The sequence below is a fragment of the Neocloeon triangulifer genome, unplaced genomic scaffold (assembly GCF_031216515.1).
Source record: "Neocloeon triangulifer isolate White Clay Creek 2 clone unplaced genomic scaffold, ASM3121651v1 ptg000012l, whole genome shotgun sequence".
In the NCBI taxonomy this organism is placed as follows: Eukaryota; Metazoa; Arthropoda; class Insecta; order Ephemeroptera; family Baetidae; genus Neocloeon; species Neocloeon triangulifer.
The window spans coordinates 12,037,371-12,051,557 of NW_026775554.1; the positions used below are offsets into that span (position 1 = coordinate 12,037,371).

The 14,187-nt window shown below is 38.4% G+C and overlaps 2 protein-coding genes across 4 annotated transcripts; one reads left to right on the forward strand and one right to left on the reverse strand.

The window, feature by feature from the left end:
* Window positions 1-8: 8 nt before the first annotated feature.
* Window positions 9-8,257, forward strand: LOC132198467 (IDLSRF-like peptide). The gene is made up of 4 exons (XM_059622545.1): window positions 9-194; window positions 4,127-4,261; window positions 6,088-6,240; window positions 6,350-8,257. Exons 1-4 carry the CDS (start codon window positions 89-91, stop codon window positions 6,541-6,543), a joined length of 588 nt encoding a protein of 195 aa, XP_059478528.1. The 5' UTR covers window positions 9-88; the 3' UTR covers window positions 6,544-8,257.
* Window positions 6,011-14,138, reverse strand: LOC132198466 (polyadenylate-binding protein 2-like). 3 transcript variants are annotated; one of them, XM_059622543.1, is made up of 7 exons: window positions 14,087-14,138; window positions 13,472-13,579; window positions 13,300-13,414; window positions 13,179-13,240; window positions 12,904-13,098; window positions 12,422-12,576; window positions 6,011-6,539 (listed from the first exon to the last, which is right to left on the reverse strand). In XM_059622543.1, exons 2-7 carry the CDS (start codon window positions 13,577-13,579, stop codon window positions 6,521-6,523), a joined length of 654 nt encoding a protein of 217 aa, XP_059478526.1. In that variant the 5' UTR covers window positions 14,087-14,138; the 3' UTR covers window positions 6,011-6,520. The 3 variants fall into 3 exon arrangements, with proteins under 3 accessions (XP_059478526.1, XP_059478525.1, XP_059478524.1); XM_059622542.1 differs by lacking the exon at window positions 6,011-6,539 and adding an exon at window positions 8,567-9,165; XM_059622541.1 differs by lacking the exon at window positions 6,011-6,539 and having other exon boundaries at window positions 9,491-12,576.
* Window positions 14,139-14,187: the final 49 nt, after the last annotated feature.

The window sequence follows — 14,187 nt, forward strand, 5'->3', positions numbered from 1 at the left end:
TGGCACTCGCAGCACCCCAAGCGCCTCCACCTCCCTTGCCTGCTGCAAGAAGAGCGCATCCGAGGGCGCCCTTTAACGCACCACCAATATGTTTAAATTGCTTTTGTTGTTGTCCAACGTTTGGTTCCTGTCAGTGGCCGCCATAGACCTGACCAGGCTCGGCTTCTACGGCCGCATCACCTCCAAGCGCAGCAGTGAGTTGCCCAATTCAAACGCTCGTTTCTCGCTATATTACTTCACTTTTCAGCCTCGAGCACTCCTCAGGGTGGCGGATTGAAAATTTTTAATATTCTTATCCATTTTCCTCAAAGCTTTTCTGTCAAAATTTCAAAAATTTCCTCCCTTTTCACTGGCTGAAAATCGGTCCTGGTCGGAAGGGACTTGTTGAATACTCGGTCTAGTAGAAGAGAAGAGGGCTATATAATTTTATCCTGCGTTGGTTGAGTGGAGCTTTTCTCTCAGGATACTGAAAGTACTTTTTTATCGCATTAAATACCAAATTTTCACCCAGACAAATCGTGCTCGTTGATTTCAATTCTTAAAGAATATTTTCTTTTCGTGTGCTAAAAGAGGTTGCACACGGACGCTGAGCACGGTCGTAAAAAGTACCTCTGTACAAATTGAAAAGACTTACTGCGTCGTAAAATTCATCATCTCTCCTCCTCGTAATGACTAACGAGCAAATTTTCACAAAAGTAGCGTCTCTGATAAGAGCCAACCAAGCATTTGCGGAGCTCATTTGAAGTGTCTGGAACTTTCGTGTGGTGAATATTAAGAGAGAAAAGTCTTTTCAACCTGCACATCTTTCTTTGCGTTTGTTCTATTTCCGTCTGGCCTTTTATGTCTCCTTCATTAAAACTAAACAAGCATTGCCGGTGCTTATCTAAACTCTTCCCAGAGGAGTTGAGGACCGTGTTTTCATACAAGAGCCACTCTTTTTTTCTAATTTAAGAGTTGCAAGTCGCATCTTTGTTCCAGCGACGATCCGCCACCTTGATATTATTCCTCTTCTGCATGTTCTCCAAATTGCACCCCTTGTCCCACATTCTACCATATTATTGCACACACGCACCACCCGAAAAGCAAGCAGACTTAGCAGACGTTTAGGAGTTTCCTTCTTTCGCAGCCACAGGTTTTTTTACGACACACGTCAAATTGGTCGACGGGCTGTCAATTATATGGACCATTAAATTCTGGGCGCCAAATTTCCCTCTTTTTATACACCCCCTTAATTCAGTTGAATGATTCACCCGGCAAAAAGTTACTAATTGAACCGTAATAAGAGCATTTTTATTTTGTTTCTTTAAGAAATGCGATACATTTTCACCATTTTTCAGCTTTTACTTGACTAGAGAAGTAAGTGAGCAGTCGCCGCGTAATTGCTTCCGACTTCGGTATCGCCGTTCTGACATTGCTATGCAACCGGCCGCACTCGCGTGCAGAGCGAGTTGCTTAAATCAAACTCCGATACACAGCCAACAAACGGGTTGTTGAGTCGTTGATTGATTTCCTCGACTTCCTTAACCGACCGCCGTCAATTCGAAAAACATTACTGTGATATTAACTTAAAAACAGTTCTGAAAGTAATTATATTTCCGGCTTTTATACGCTTTCAAAAAGTGTGTCGTTTTTGCTCAATTAAGACATTTGCAGCCTATCAAAATTTAAAATTTAAACGTAATATTACTGCTTTTTTATTTAAGAAGACGAGTCAGAAATTGATTCAAAAGTAAATTTTAATTATACTTCAATAAATTTTGAAGTAACTTCAGGAAAATTATTGTGCTGGAAATTGCATCATTAAAACCAATTCCAATGTATCGATGAAAGGAGTATTTTAATTTTTTTTTTGCAACAATACAAATTGTGAACTGCTTAATAACTTTTTATAATTATTAAAATGAAGAACAGTGGTCATTAAAATTTCTAATTGTTTTCAATATAATTGCAAAAAATTGCTCTTATTGTTGTAAATACTTGATTTAACTATGGCAATAAGGTGTCCTTAATTATTCGCATGTGATTACTAGACTGCCTGCTCGTTTTGCCAGCGATTCGTGCAACCCAGTTATGAAATTGTGTGCCGTTGTCATACTTCTCTAATTGCGCATGAATCTCTTCCCGAGAACACGCGACGAACTAAAATAAATTGCGTTGGGTGAAGGAACTACTTTAGTTGCATTCTCTAGGAACAAACTGGTAACTTGCCAAACATACCTTTTTAGTCAGAAGGCACATTTAAATAACACGCGGTTGACCCCGTGATTGCGTGAATGAACAAATTTAATCCAGGCGGCGTTAAAACGGAACCCACGAATGGAATCGACATTTGGCATTTTACAAAAGCTTTTTATCAGTCGGCAGGATCGTCACATTTCTACTTTGCCCAGCTCATTATTATTCTATATTTCCACTTTCGGGCAGGTCGAACTATGCACGCACTTTTGCCCGGCGGCACTAACGGCGCACTTGCATTTTTATCGATTCGGCCGCCGTCTGCTATCACGGCCCTTTTGTTTTCCGACCAAAATTTGCCGGCGGGTGTGAGCGCCGTGCCGAAAATCGTCGGTAATTTACATTTGGCGCTCAATGCTCCGCCCGAGTCGTACACGTCTGACGTAATTTGAATTTTAAATTTCCATCCAAGCTTTATTTCCTGAGAAGAGCTCCCTTGAGTGAAAAGCTCATAAATTATTTCAAGCTTTATATAAGGTGTAACGTTCTGGGAAGCCAAGAAATTCCTGTTTATTTTTATTTAATTTTTTTTAAAGTGAAATAGAAAAAAGAATTTGTTTAAAAAAAGGTCTCGGCAGTAAAAAAAAAATTAATCTTAAAATGCATTAAATATGATTTATTTGGAAATTGATTAACAATATTTCATTATGCTCCAACCTCCAACTAATAGAAAGTTTTAAGTAATATATTAAATTTAAAAAACAAAAAAACCCAAAAAAAACTTTTAAATCTGCGATAAATTGCAAAGTTAGCAAGCAAGCCATTTGTATCAGTCGAAGTGCACACTTAAGAGTAAAAATTATTTATCTTCTCCATGAGCATGAGCAGGATGATTCAGATACATCTAGTTTACATTTTTGTATTAGTTGGTGTAACTTTTATAAACCAGGTATTTTTTTAGAAATTTTGAATCATTCCTTTTAGCAAATCCTCAAAATATTTTGTAATTTATTTTTTAAAATAAAGCTAAAAAATTTCATCAGCAGCAGATTTAATTTTCTATTTAATAATTCTTTGAACTCTAAATTCAGGATTTAAAATTTCCCCTTTGTATAATTATGTGATGGCGCATCCCTTTCAATAATACTTTTATGAAGCTCTTACATGAATTGAAATGAAAAAATTTATCACAAAGTTATATGCAGACTATTATTTGCATATGAAACTAGCCCTCCCATGCTAGGCACTCACTTTTGTGCCGCGAGAGCACTTGAATTTTTCTCTTTTTGCACGACCGCTTGCAATTTTATTATACGTAGGCAAAAAGGCTCGCGAGTTTTCCGCTTGCAATATAATTGAGGTTGCGTGTGTGTGCAATCCCACGAGCGCACAGTAGCATAATTTGCACCGTTCTTTCTTTTTCGTTCCATTGTGTGGCAGCACATCAGCACAAGCAGCACCACTTTGCACGCCCACGCGGCAATTTGCACTACTTCTCGTTGTATTGTCACCACCCGACTTGATTTGCCCGACCCTGCTGAGGTGAGTTCCATTAATGAAATGACCGTTGCAGACTTCGGTTTCGTAGACTGCAGCTGGGAAGTTTTCTTGTCTGTCTGCCGACTGTAGAGAAGTTCCATCTTTTCACAAATTTTCTGCTATCGACACAAAAATAATGCTATTCAATAAAGCAAACCAGATTATCCCTTCATATACAATTTAATTAAAATAAAATTAAGAAGTAAAAAATCAAAATTTATAATTCAATAAAGATATGTTTTAAATTTTCAGGACCCATTCTTAGGTTTTAATTGTGTTATTAATTAACAAAAGTATGGAACAGTTTCAAAATTTCAGATGATTTTTTTTTTAAATTTAATGTTCTTCTCTGGAATTGAATGTATATGCATAATTTTTGGGTTTATTATTAATTTTAGTTTCCGTTTTCCAGCTGAAAACTGTCACCCGTATGAGCCATTCAGGTGTCCAAACGAAGAGTCCAAGTGCATTTCGATCCAGTATTTGTGCGATGGCGCCCCTGACTGTCAAGATGGCTATGATGAAGACTCGCGCCTCTGCACTGCAGGTGAGCTCCTTTCATCTCTGGTTCGCCTCGGGGTACAATTTACAGCAAAGATCAAATCAAAGCAAACTCCACTCGCACACAATGGCGTACAAAATACTAATGGAAAAGATGAAACAAATTTTAACCTTCAAAAGAAACGGAAAAAACTTATCTCTCTGTAAATAAGTAAATATTAAGTAATGCTACTTTGGCCTACATCATTATTTGCCAGAAATACACAAAATCCTTCTTTTAAAAAAAAATATAATTTTCTCGACAATAAGGATTTTTTTTAAAATAAACATAATATTGTGGATTCACTTTTTACATTGATCCTGAAAAATAAAAGTCAGGAATTTATAATCCCATAAACAAGATTTTTTTAATGATCGAGATTTATTTCAAATTTATCTTATATCTTAGATTAGAAGCACACAACTCTCGTTTTTTTTTTAGCAGCATGCTTTCCGCATTGTAAATTATGCATCATTTAATTTTCCACGTCACTTGTTCATAAATTCCGGAGAGATTACGCGCGGGGAATTTCCTTGAACGAATGACACGCGACCTAAATTTTTATGGCATACTTGACGCCTGAACTTTGAAACGAAACGGAGTTTCGCGTTTTGACGTTCCTGGTTTGTGGGGGGAATTACAATGCCCTCAAAATAAGGTGAACGAGAGTGCTCGTGATGAAAATGAAAAAGGCTTTCGGCGCACCGAGATAAGTTTGAGCCCCAAGGCAGCTTTAAAACGGATTATATAGAACCGCGCCCTGTGAGGCATCATCGATCTGTTTATAACGCGCGCCGTGTGTTTTTCAGATAATAATGTGGGGCTTTGGTAAAAGCACAAACAAGGGAAGGTAAACAGTCTTGATTGCAATTCCATTACCTGAGCTAATTTTGTAACACTCCAAATCCAGACTCTAAAAGCAAAATTTGAATTTATTTTCTCAGAATATTATAACACATATTTTTTGGAAAAACTAGAGGATTTTGAGTGTTTTATTAGATTTCGTACAAGACAAGACTGCTCTTGAAGAAAATTTACTGCATAGCAACTCATCCATCTTGCTCTCAACATATGTAGCTTCATAAACATTGTCCCGAGAGACCGCAAAAGTTTATGCCAAGGGCAAACTTGCTACTTATTCATCGACGGCTGCTGAAATTCAGGCAAAGCGCATTGCATGATTCATGATGGCACGTCGCTTCTGACGTCCAGTCTCAATCCTGCATGCTAAACTCTGGCTTGTTTTAAAATTTAAATTCTAATGCACTTACGTGCTGGAAAGGTTGCGGAATGCAGGTTAAAATTTAAAAACTCAAAAGACTTTTAAGCTAGAATGAAAAAGTGGTTTCACCTTTTCTGAACTCGAGATTAAAATTCGCGATGGCATTTGCAATTTTCGACTGCCGCGAATTAATAACTGCGCAGCAGGCGACAATTTAATTTTGCAACTCTTTTTCCTCAATTAATTTATGCCGTGTGGTGTGGAAAATGGTGGTGCTCATTAATATGCAGCGACCCATTAATTTGATCGCACTCGACGGGAGGCGAGAACAACACAAATTTAATCGCACTTGAGCGCCTGCCGCGGGTTTGAATATGCAACCCGCAGCGCTCCTTGATCAAAAGCTGCTGCAACAGAAGTTATAGCAAATAACACGACGATTTCCAGTTAGAAAAATAGCTTTGATAATATACACTCGGTCTCTATAAAAAGTATTTACATATTTTCCGTTTCTGGTTTACAGAATAAAATTGGCCACTTTGCAAAGAGGGTTTTCATTTATTTTCCGAAACACAGAAATCTCATTCTCTAACAATGTGAATTTTCGCAGCAAAACGACCACCTGTGGAGGAAACGGCGAGTTTCTTGCAGTCACTGATTCAGAGTCACGGACCAAATTACCTGGAAAAACTGTTCGGCTCCAAGGCGAGAGACGCCCTGGCACCTTTGGGAGGAATCGACAAAGTGGCAATCACACTTTCGGGTAAAAAACAACTTTTTACATTGGATTTTGGCTGAGTAATAATTGATGAAGCATTTTTGGGGGTTTGAATTTTGAGCCGGTACAAAAGATAAATTTCAATTTTCAACAGAGTCGCAGACGATAGAGGATTTCGGAGCAGCTTTACATTTAATGAGATCTGACTTGGAACATCTGCGCTCCGTGTTCATCGCGGTCGAGAATGGCGATCTCGGAATGTTGAAATCTCTTGGCATCAAAGATTCAGAGCTCGGCGATGTGAAATTCTTCCTGGAGAAGCTCGTCAATACTGGCTTTCTAGACTAAAACAGGCAGAAAAGGAAAAGCGTCAGTTTAGAGAAATGTACCTCGTAGAGAAGAAAATTCATCAAAAATTAATTCGTGGTAGTCAATGGGTTCGGTTGGAGAAGAAATTTGTTTATTTCATCTAGAAAAGTCAGTGAATGATTTTGGTTTTATTGGTTTGTGCGTTGCCGAGATACCAGAACTAAGAGAACCCTTATATCTATATCCATCCATCATTTAAAAATATCTCTCGAAAAGAATTGACGAATCAAAAGAGGAGTGTTTTTCTGTCCTGTCTGTGTAACCTTGGAACCTCTGTCAATTTTACAAAATTTGTTAAACTAAAAGCCAAGCAACACGGTTTTCTTCTATTAGAGAAATTATTATAATTAACTCGTGACTTATTGACAGCTAGAAATATGTAATTTGGTAATTACGGTAGAATTGAATCACGTTTATATTAATTTTGTTGTCAGCGAAAGTGGTGCAAAAATTAGGTAGCCATTATTTTTGTATGTATAAAAGAGCAATACACCTATTTATCAGCGCGCATAAGATTAAGGATAGAGTTGGAGCAATGGTAACTTACAGTACATCAATGATATCGATTTGAATCACATTAAAACATACACACACACGCAAATCCATTCTATCTCAATGTTTAACGTTTAACTCGGGGAAAATTACTTGGAGACTTTTAAATCGCTTGATCTCTACTTAGAATGAAAAACGCAAAAGAGCCACTCGTACTCGCTTAATATGATTTCAATCAATCGCGTCCGTCGCTAACTCCAAGAAATTTTCCTAATCAAGACTGACATGGTACGCAAAATATGAAATATTTTGAAAATATTATATATCACACACACACCTTAATTAGAATGAAAATATTCTGCATTGCTGTTACCAATATACTTATATCAAAACAAATATTAGTGTACGAATTTGGGACCGCGGGAGCTTGGATGAGTTCGATGGCATCAAAAATACCACTACGCGTTTAGAAAAACGTTCTTTTTCTTCTACGTAATATAGCATACACATTAAAAAGTATTATTAATAATTTATAAGCCATACTTAGATTGCGTAGTCATAAATAATAGTAAAAAATTATGAAGCGCAAAATGAGTGATTGTTTTTCACAAAATCAGAAAGGATGGTTTGATATGGTTTAAATGTGTTCTGTGATAGTAGCTACAAGGTTAAAAAATGCACAGAAGTATGTTGAAAGTAGAGCAGCGGAATTTAAAAAAAAAATCTTAAAATTTCAGCAAGCTATTAATTGTTTCAATTGAATTTGGCGTTGACCGCCACCGATTGGCCTAAAAAAATTATTTCTTTTGGCATGTGTGGAGAAAAATTGAAATTATTTTACTTTTCCTCGTCTTTAACACTACATCAAGTGAAAAACCATACTGTCTGTCAATTTTTCAGGTATTGGGCTTTGAAAAGCAAATGGTTAAAATTAAATTTTTTATTTCGCACACAATCAGTTGCGTGAATTATGCAAAAAATCTCTGAAACCTCAACGGCGATTGAATTTTCTTAACATTGTCTGACTCTCAACTTGACGCGCGCCGCTTCAATCAAACGACGTTGAGGCAAAGAGATTTTCAAAGTGTACATCTAATATTAATTGAAGTTGGGCATAAAGCTGAAAAGGAATTGAATGTATCATGTGTGATTAGTTTTATTTTTAATTTTCAAATATATGTGTTAAAATAATAACGACTTTACTTCATTCACCGTCTTTCCTTGTATCACACACTGAGCAGGAGAATTCAACGCCAGGGATTTCAAAGAATCAAGGATTTTTTTTGTGATACTCTCATCTTGATTTTATTATTCGTACATTCTCTTTTCAATATACATTTTTCTATTTTTGTCGGGAACGATTAGACGTAAAGGATCAAAAGGATGTGGAATCGGATGGATTGGGAACTCGGCTACATTAATTTTTTTCACTGGAAATCTTTTCCCCCATACATTTCTTTTTTCTTTTTTTTTATTATATATGGTGCTTTTTAATTATTTTTTTTCTTTATCTTTTATAAATTTCATGAGACCCCGGTAGGTGCGCTATTTTTTATGTCCTGAAACATAAAAAATATTATCTCGAAGCACTCACTTACCTCTGGAGTCATGAAAGTTGATGAGGATGATACCATGGAGACTAATTTTTTTGTCAGTATTACACAAGTACATAAGAGCAACACCAGATTCGGGCTAACTTTTTTGACCTCGCAATCCCCAGTGAATTTATTAGATAGGGGAAATTCTTTTATGTGCCCAAATTTCACATTAAATTGACGAGATCTTCTTACATTGGAAATAATAATTTTTTCTTTGTGAATTAGATTTGCATTAATCGTACAACCTTAAGAAAGTCGCTAAAATTACTACAACGTCACAATCCTGACGCTTCATTAAACACGAAAACATAAATACGGCGGACCGATTGATAAAAATAAAAACGGAGTTTGTTTCAAAACTAAACGACAGTCATCGAAAAAAAAGAGTGACCAAAGTTGGAAACAAATGAGCGTCTCTTGTCGGAATCAACCAAGCACACTGTGAGGCGCGTCTCGAGCCTGTCCGTAAATCCTTTAGTACGGCGAGAAATACGCCATACGGCGGAAACCCCTGCAACGAGATCAAATTTTTTTGTTTTAGTCACACCGAGCAGCAAATTTTCTATGGCAACCCTTATTTAATTTTAGAGATATTTTTTAACTAAGTCGATATGCTACGCCGAACCTTCACACTTTTCATGCGCGAATTTAAAGTTCCAAAACGATAATACTCATGCGAGAGACTTTCAAATGAAGTAGAGACAGCTTAATCTTTAGTGATATGATAAGGAAAAATCAGCAGCAAGGACGAAAGGATCAAGGAGGGAGCTGTGGTCAAATAAGCAATGGAAAAAGGGGCGTCGTTTGTTTGTTTTGCAGCCAAATAAGAAACAACATTTAAGGTTTCCATAACTTTATTAGAGATGACCACAGTTATTGATTTTTTCAGTGTTGTCATTTTTTCCAAATTGTCAGTCATCTCCGAGTTGTCCACCAATGATAAAAAAGTAAAAATAACGAATGCAGCACTAGTAGCTGTGGAGCAATAAAATGGTTTGGTGCGAGAGTTAATCAAGTACAACTTCATCGTCTTCAACAACAAAAACCCTTTTTCCATTGGTTATTCAAACAGAGTGTACAAACAGAGCAATCATAATAACAATTAAGAGACAACTTAATCTTCAACATCAACAATAATTATCATAATAAGAGGTGATTCACCATAATCATCATCATCAGTTTAATATTATCTCTGGAGTAATTAATTGTATAAATATGAAACAACATGGCGTTACAAAGTAGTGCTCTAAAATGTGGCAAGGGTCGATTTATCTTGTAGCTTGTATAAAAGGGGGTTGTTTTTACATTGCAGTTAGTTGGTTGGGTGGTTGTGTCCGTTATTGTAACAAAAGTTTCATCTTTTCGATTTTTTTTTGTTGGTAGATAAAAATTAATAAGTTGCTCTCCAAATGCGTGTGAATCAAAATCGTATATATCAATATAACTTTCTGTTTTTGTCACTATCAAACAAGCCCCTGACGATAATAATTGTTTCATTTTTCTCAAATATGTCTGCGTTTTCTTTCACTAAGTATAGTAGTTCAGCCTTAAACAAAGCAGCTAGCCCGTCTTGCGCGGCGGCCCCCCGATAATATACCAGGGTGTCCGGCGAGCGGGTGCCGCGGTAGCTTTTTTTAAGGTCAGCACCAAAACACATGACTTGACTGGCCCAGGGGCGCGCGCAAAAAGTAAACGGTTTTGCCGACGACCCTCCACAGGGCCAATCATAACAGTTCTAAGATTTGCTTCATCGTGTGTTGTATAACAAGAATATGCGATACAATTAAGTTTATTGGATGACGAGGAGGAGGAGAAAGTAAAAGCAGGCGCACATTGCCGTAGGTCGGAAAAGTCTCTCTCGGACCCCCAAAAGCCAAGGGTCGCTTCAAAATATCAGATAATGGATGGAGGAGGGAGTTTCGAGTTCCACGACACAACAGCTACGGGAGGAATTTCGCGAGTGGATCGCTCTGCGCCAATCCAAAGCGTCTACTTGCTAATGTGCACTTGCGACAAGGAGAAAACGGTGAAGAAGTATAAGTCTAGTAATAATTATTTTCGCAAAGACAGGCCGCCGGCCCGGACGAGAGGGTCTGGCCGGCCGGCCGAGGCTTGGCAAGATCAACTAGATTCAACTCTGCCCACACGTAGCCTTCGTAAAAAGACATTGAGCATTTCAGGTGCTTCCTCTGTTCGTGAACATTGCTTAAAATCTTTTGTAGAGGTAGCGGATATTCAACATAAAAAAGTGAACAGCCAAAGTGTGGGCATTTCATCTAACAGTTAGAGACAGGAGCGTGTTTGTTGATTAATTCCATTTTCCCACTAACGAGAGATAGATAAAAATAGTACAGCACAGAATTGTATTTTAATTACTTATCATTCATCGTTTGGGGCGTCTGACTTCATAAGTCAATGACTCGGTATAATTATATTGGAGTTGCTTTTTGCTTTGACTAGATGCGAATCAACGCAGTTAGTTGACACACTATTACTGCCAATGTGCATCTTCCATTCGAAACAGAGAAAATTAACAGCAACTGCTCACTTTACAAAGAGAGGGATTATTTAACTTGAACCAGGGCACGGCAGGAGAGAAGTTGGAAAGCGGCAAGGACCAATTTTAGTTTTCTGCTATTCCATTCAAAATAAGCTCCACGTGTGTTGTTTTACCAATCGTCCTCAAAATTTGCTCTTATGCAATAACGTGCTCTAGTCATAGGAGACGAGTGTGGGTGTGTGTGTGAACAAGAAATATAATTATCTCCACATACAAACACTTTACGATATAAGGTTCTTGAACTACACAAGCATTAGGAAAGTAGTGTGTGTGTGTATGACGACAGCAACAACTGTGGAATATTACTTTTTTAACATTGCATCGTCTTAATTTGTCGAGTAAGAAAATCCGACTCCTGCTAATTTGCTAAGCGGCAGTATCGTTTGATTAATAGAATCCTTATAATCCAAGAGAAAAACAACAACTCCGTACGATTGTATTCAAATTCAAATAATGTAACAACACTCCTTGCACGCTAGATTACACAAGGTAGAACGCAATGTGCAAAAATAAACACGACAACTTTGTTAATAATTATGGCAGTATAAAATAAATGTGGAAAGTCATCATTAAAAGTTGCTTTCTTGGTTTGCTATCTGTTTAGTCGACGCAGCAGCACAGAGAGTACCTCGGCGCCTCTCCCTTCCCCGCTGGGAAGAGACGAGCAGCAGCAATGGGTTCTTCAATTATCATTTTAACTACTATACAAAAACGTTCAACGTAGGGTTGAAAATTACGACGGTGAAAATCGCTTACATCAGTGGTAGCATTTTAAGCTGCAGTCAAGCATGGAAGAACTATCAGAGCTCTGGAAAGGCCCTGAACCAACCAGAAATGAATTTCTAAACTACCTGCCAGGTCACTCATCTGGCATCAAAAGAATAAGAAGACAAAAGTACAAGCAACCCAATGCCTGATGCAAAAGAAATGAGAAAAATGTGGTTGGTCAGGCTTCCAGAGCTCAACAGACTAATTGTTCAATAGCGATTTTTTGTCGTGTCGGAGGAAGATTGCTGCTGCTCACGTGTGCGTGTCCCTTCTGCTTCACTCGGGTAGCAGATGGGTCGGCCACAACGGAGGCGCAGAGGTGGCCGCCTGTCAGTGAGGGAACTGTAGCCCCAAGGTGGGTGGCTGGTGAGGGTGGTACTGAGCCATGATTGGCATCACTTGAGGAGGGGGCGCTTCTTGTGCAGGAGGCGCAACGTACCTTATACCCCGACCACGAATGGCCCCACGGTAGCCCATGAAGGCCGGTGCACCTCGTGAGCCGCCGCGGCCGCCACGGAATCTGGCTGCCCCCATGCCTCTGGGAGGGCGATCAGTCTTGGATAGGCCTGGTCTGTTGGTTCGTTTTGGCATCACCTGCAAAAATATTATCTTAATTCACTAAGTTTCTAATCAAATAAAATTTAAAAAGCAGCATTTCCTTAAAAAAAAGATAATGTTTTCACTTTGGGTGCAATAAAAAAAAAAAATTAAAATCCAAAACTTATTTAAAATGTGACCCAGGCAATCAAAACTAAGAAAAACATTATTTGTTCCATGATATGAAAGTGCCTGTTTGCATGAATGTATAAGATTGATTTCTTCACTGAAAAAAATAGCCACAAAAAATGAAAATGTTACTAATCTCAGGTAAATATTTATAATACACAATGCGCTATGGTTTAATACACAAGAAATCCTCACCTTGATCTGCCTGCCACGGAACAAGCTCTCATCCATGGCCATGGCAGTGGCCACGGCCTCTCTGTCAGCAAACTCAATGTAAGCAAATCCTTTTGGGTGTCCGTCATACTTGTTGCACAAAATAGTGACTCGGTTGACACTTCCACAGCCATGGAAATGCTGTTCCAGCTCTTCTGCGGTGGCTCCGTAGTCAACCTAGAGATTTTAGAAAAAAATTGCATAACCAAAACAGATAAATTTTGATCCAAATTAAAGAAAAAAGAAATGAAACCTACATTTCCAACGTACACAGACCGAGCATCAACCTCCATTTTTTCTTCCACAGACAAGTTTGAGGCTAAATTTAAGTAACATTTAGCATATTAACTAGTTTATTAGATAGGGTGAAATACATACCTCCTGCTGAGGGGCTGTGCATTTTCATCTGTTTGTCCACTTCACTTTGCAACTGCTTGAGTTTTTCAGCCTCCTCCTCCATCTCCCGAACTCTGGCCTTTATAGCTTCCAGTTCCTGTCAGAATAAAACAAAATTAGGAGTTTTCATTTTGAGAGCAACAAGAAAACTTACGGCATCGTCGGCTGCTCCAGCCCCAGAGTCATCGAGCAGCATGTCAGCCCCGTTGCCTGCCCCGTTTTCCAGCCCCTCCATGTCGCCCATATCTGCCTCTGCCGACATCTGAAAGCAAACAGAGAATGACTATGCACTCGAGAACATCCCTCGTGCTTATCCGATTAAAGTTCAATCGCTTCTAATTCAATCGTTCAGCCCTGCGGCATACTGATCATATGTTTGCAATGTCGGAAAGTCGATCGTGTTATTTGGTTACGCCCTAAACGGGACCTTCTCAGACTTTCGCCGAAAAAAGTTAAATTCTTGGCTGAAAATCTGAAGAGCGTCGATAATTTGAATAAAAAATACTTAATTCCATTAGTAAAACGCTATAAATTGTGCAAAATATGCAAGCGGACGCCGAATTGCATGTTTGCCATGGAGAACAGAGGTGCCGACTTTTCACAGCGACCGGGATTTGCAAATATTTTGCAAAATTATGTCTGCAGCGGCGGAATTTAAAGTTCATTCGCGAGATAAATATCTAAAGATTCATCTAGGCTACTAATTACATTCTAATTGAGTAAACAAACGCCGATGTTTACAGATTAAAATAAGACAGTTCAACTTTACCTGTGATTTTCTTTGCGGCAACTTGAAGGGCTACCAACCAAACGGAGTGGCGAAACGCCAGAGCCCGCGACCGCCCAAGACTTGCGTAAAAGGAAGCATGT

What these genes read in the sequence shown, in the direction of transcription:
- LOC132198467 (XM_059622545.1), top strand. Translation starts at nt 89, where the DNA reads ATGTTTAAATTGCTTTTGTTGTTGTCCAACGTTTGGTTCCTGTCAGTG. An exon ending in CTCGCGCCTCTGCACTGCAG is followed by an intron (nt 4,262 to 6,087) that starts GTGAGCTCCTTT and finishes GAATTTTCGCAG; the next exon opens with CAAAACGACCACCTGTGGAG. An exon ending in AGTGGCAATCACACTTTCGG is followed by an intron (nt 6,241 to 6,349) that starts GTAAAAAACAAC and finishes AATTTTCAACAG; the next exon opens with AGTCGCAGACGATAGAGGAT.
- LOC132198466 (XM_059622541.1), bottom strand. Translation starts at nt 13,579, where the DNA reads ATGTCGGCAGAGGCAGATATGGGCGACATGGAGGGGCTGGAAAACGGG. An exon ending in CTGGAGCAGCCGACGATGCC is followed by an intron (nt 13,415 to 13,471) that starts GTAAGTTTTCTT and finishes TTATTCTGACAG; the next exon opens with GAACTGGAAGCTATAAAGGC. An exon ending in GCACAGCCCCTCAGCAGGAG is followed by an intron (nt 13,241 to 13,299) that starts GTATGTATTTCA and finishes ACTTAAATTTAG; the next exon opens with CCTCAAACTTGTCTGTGGAA.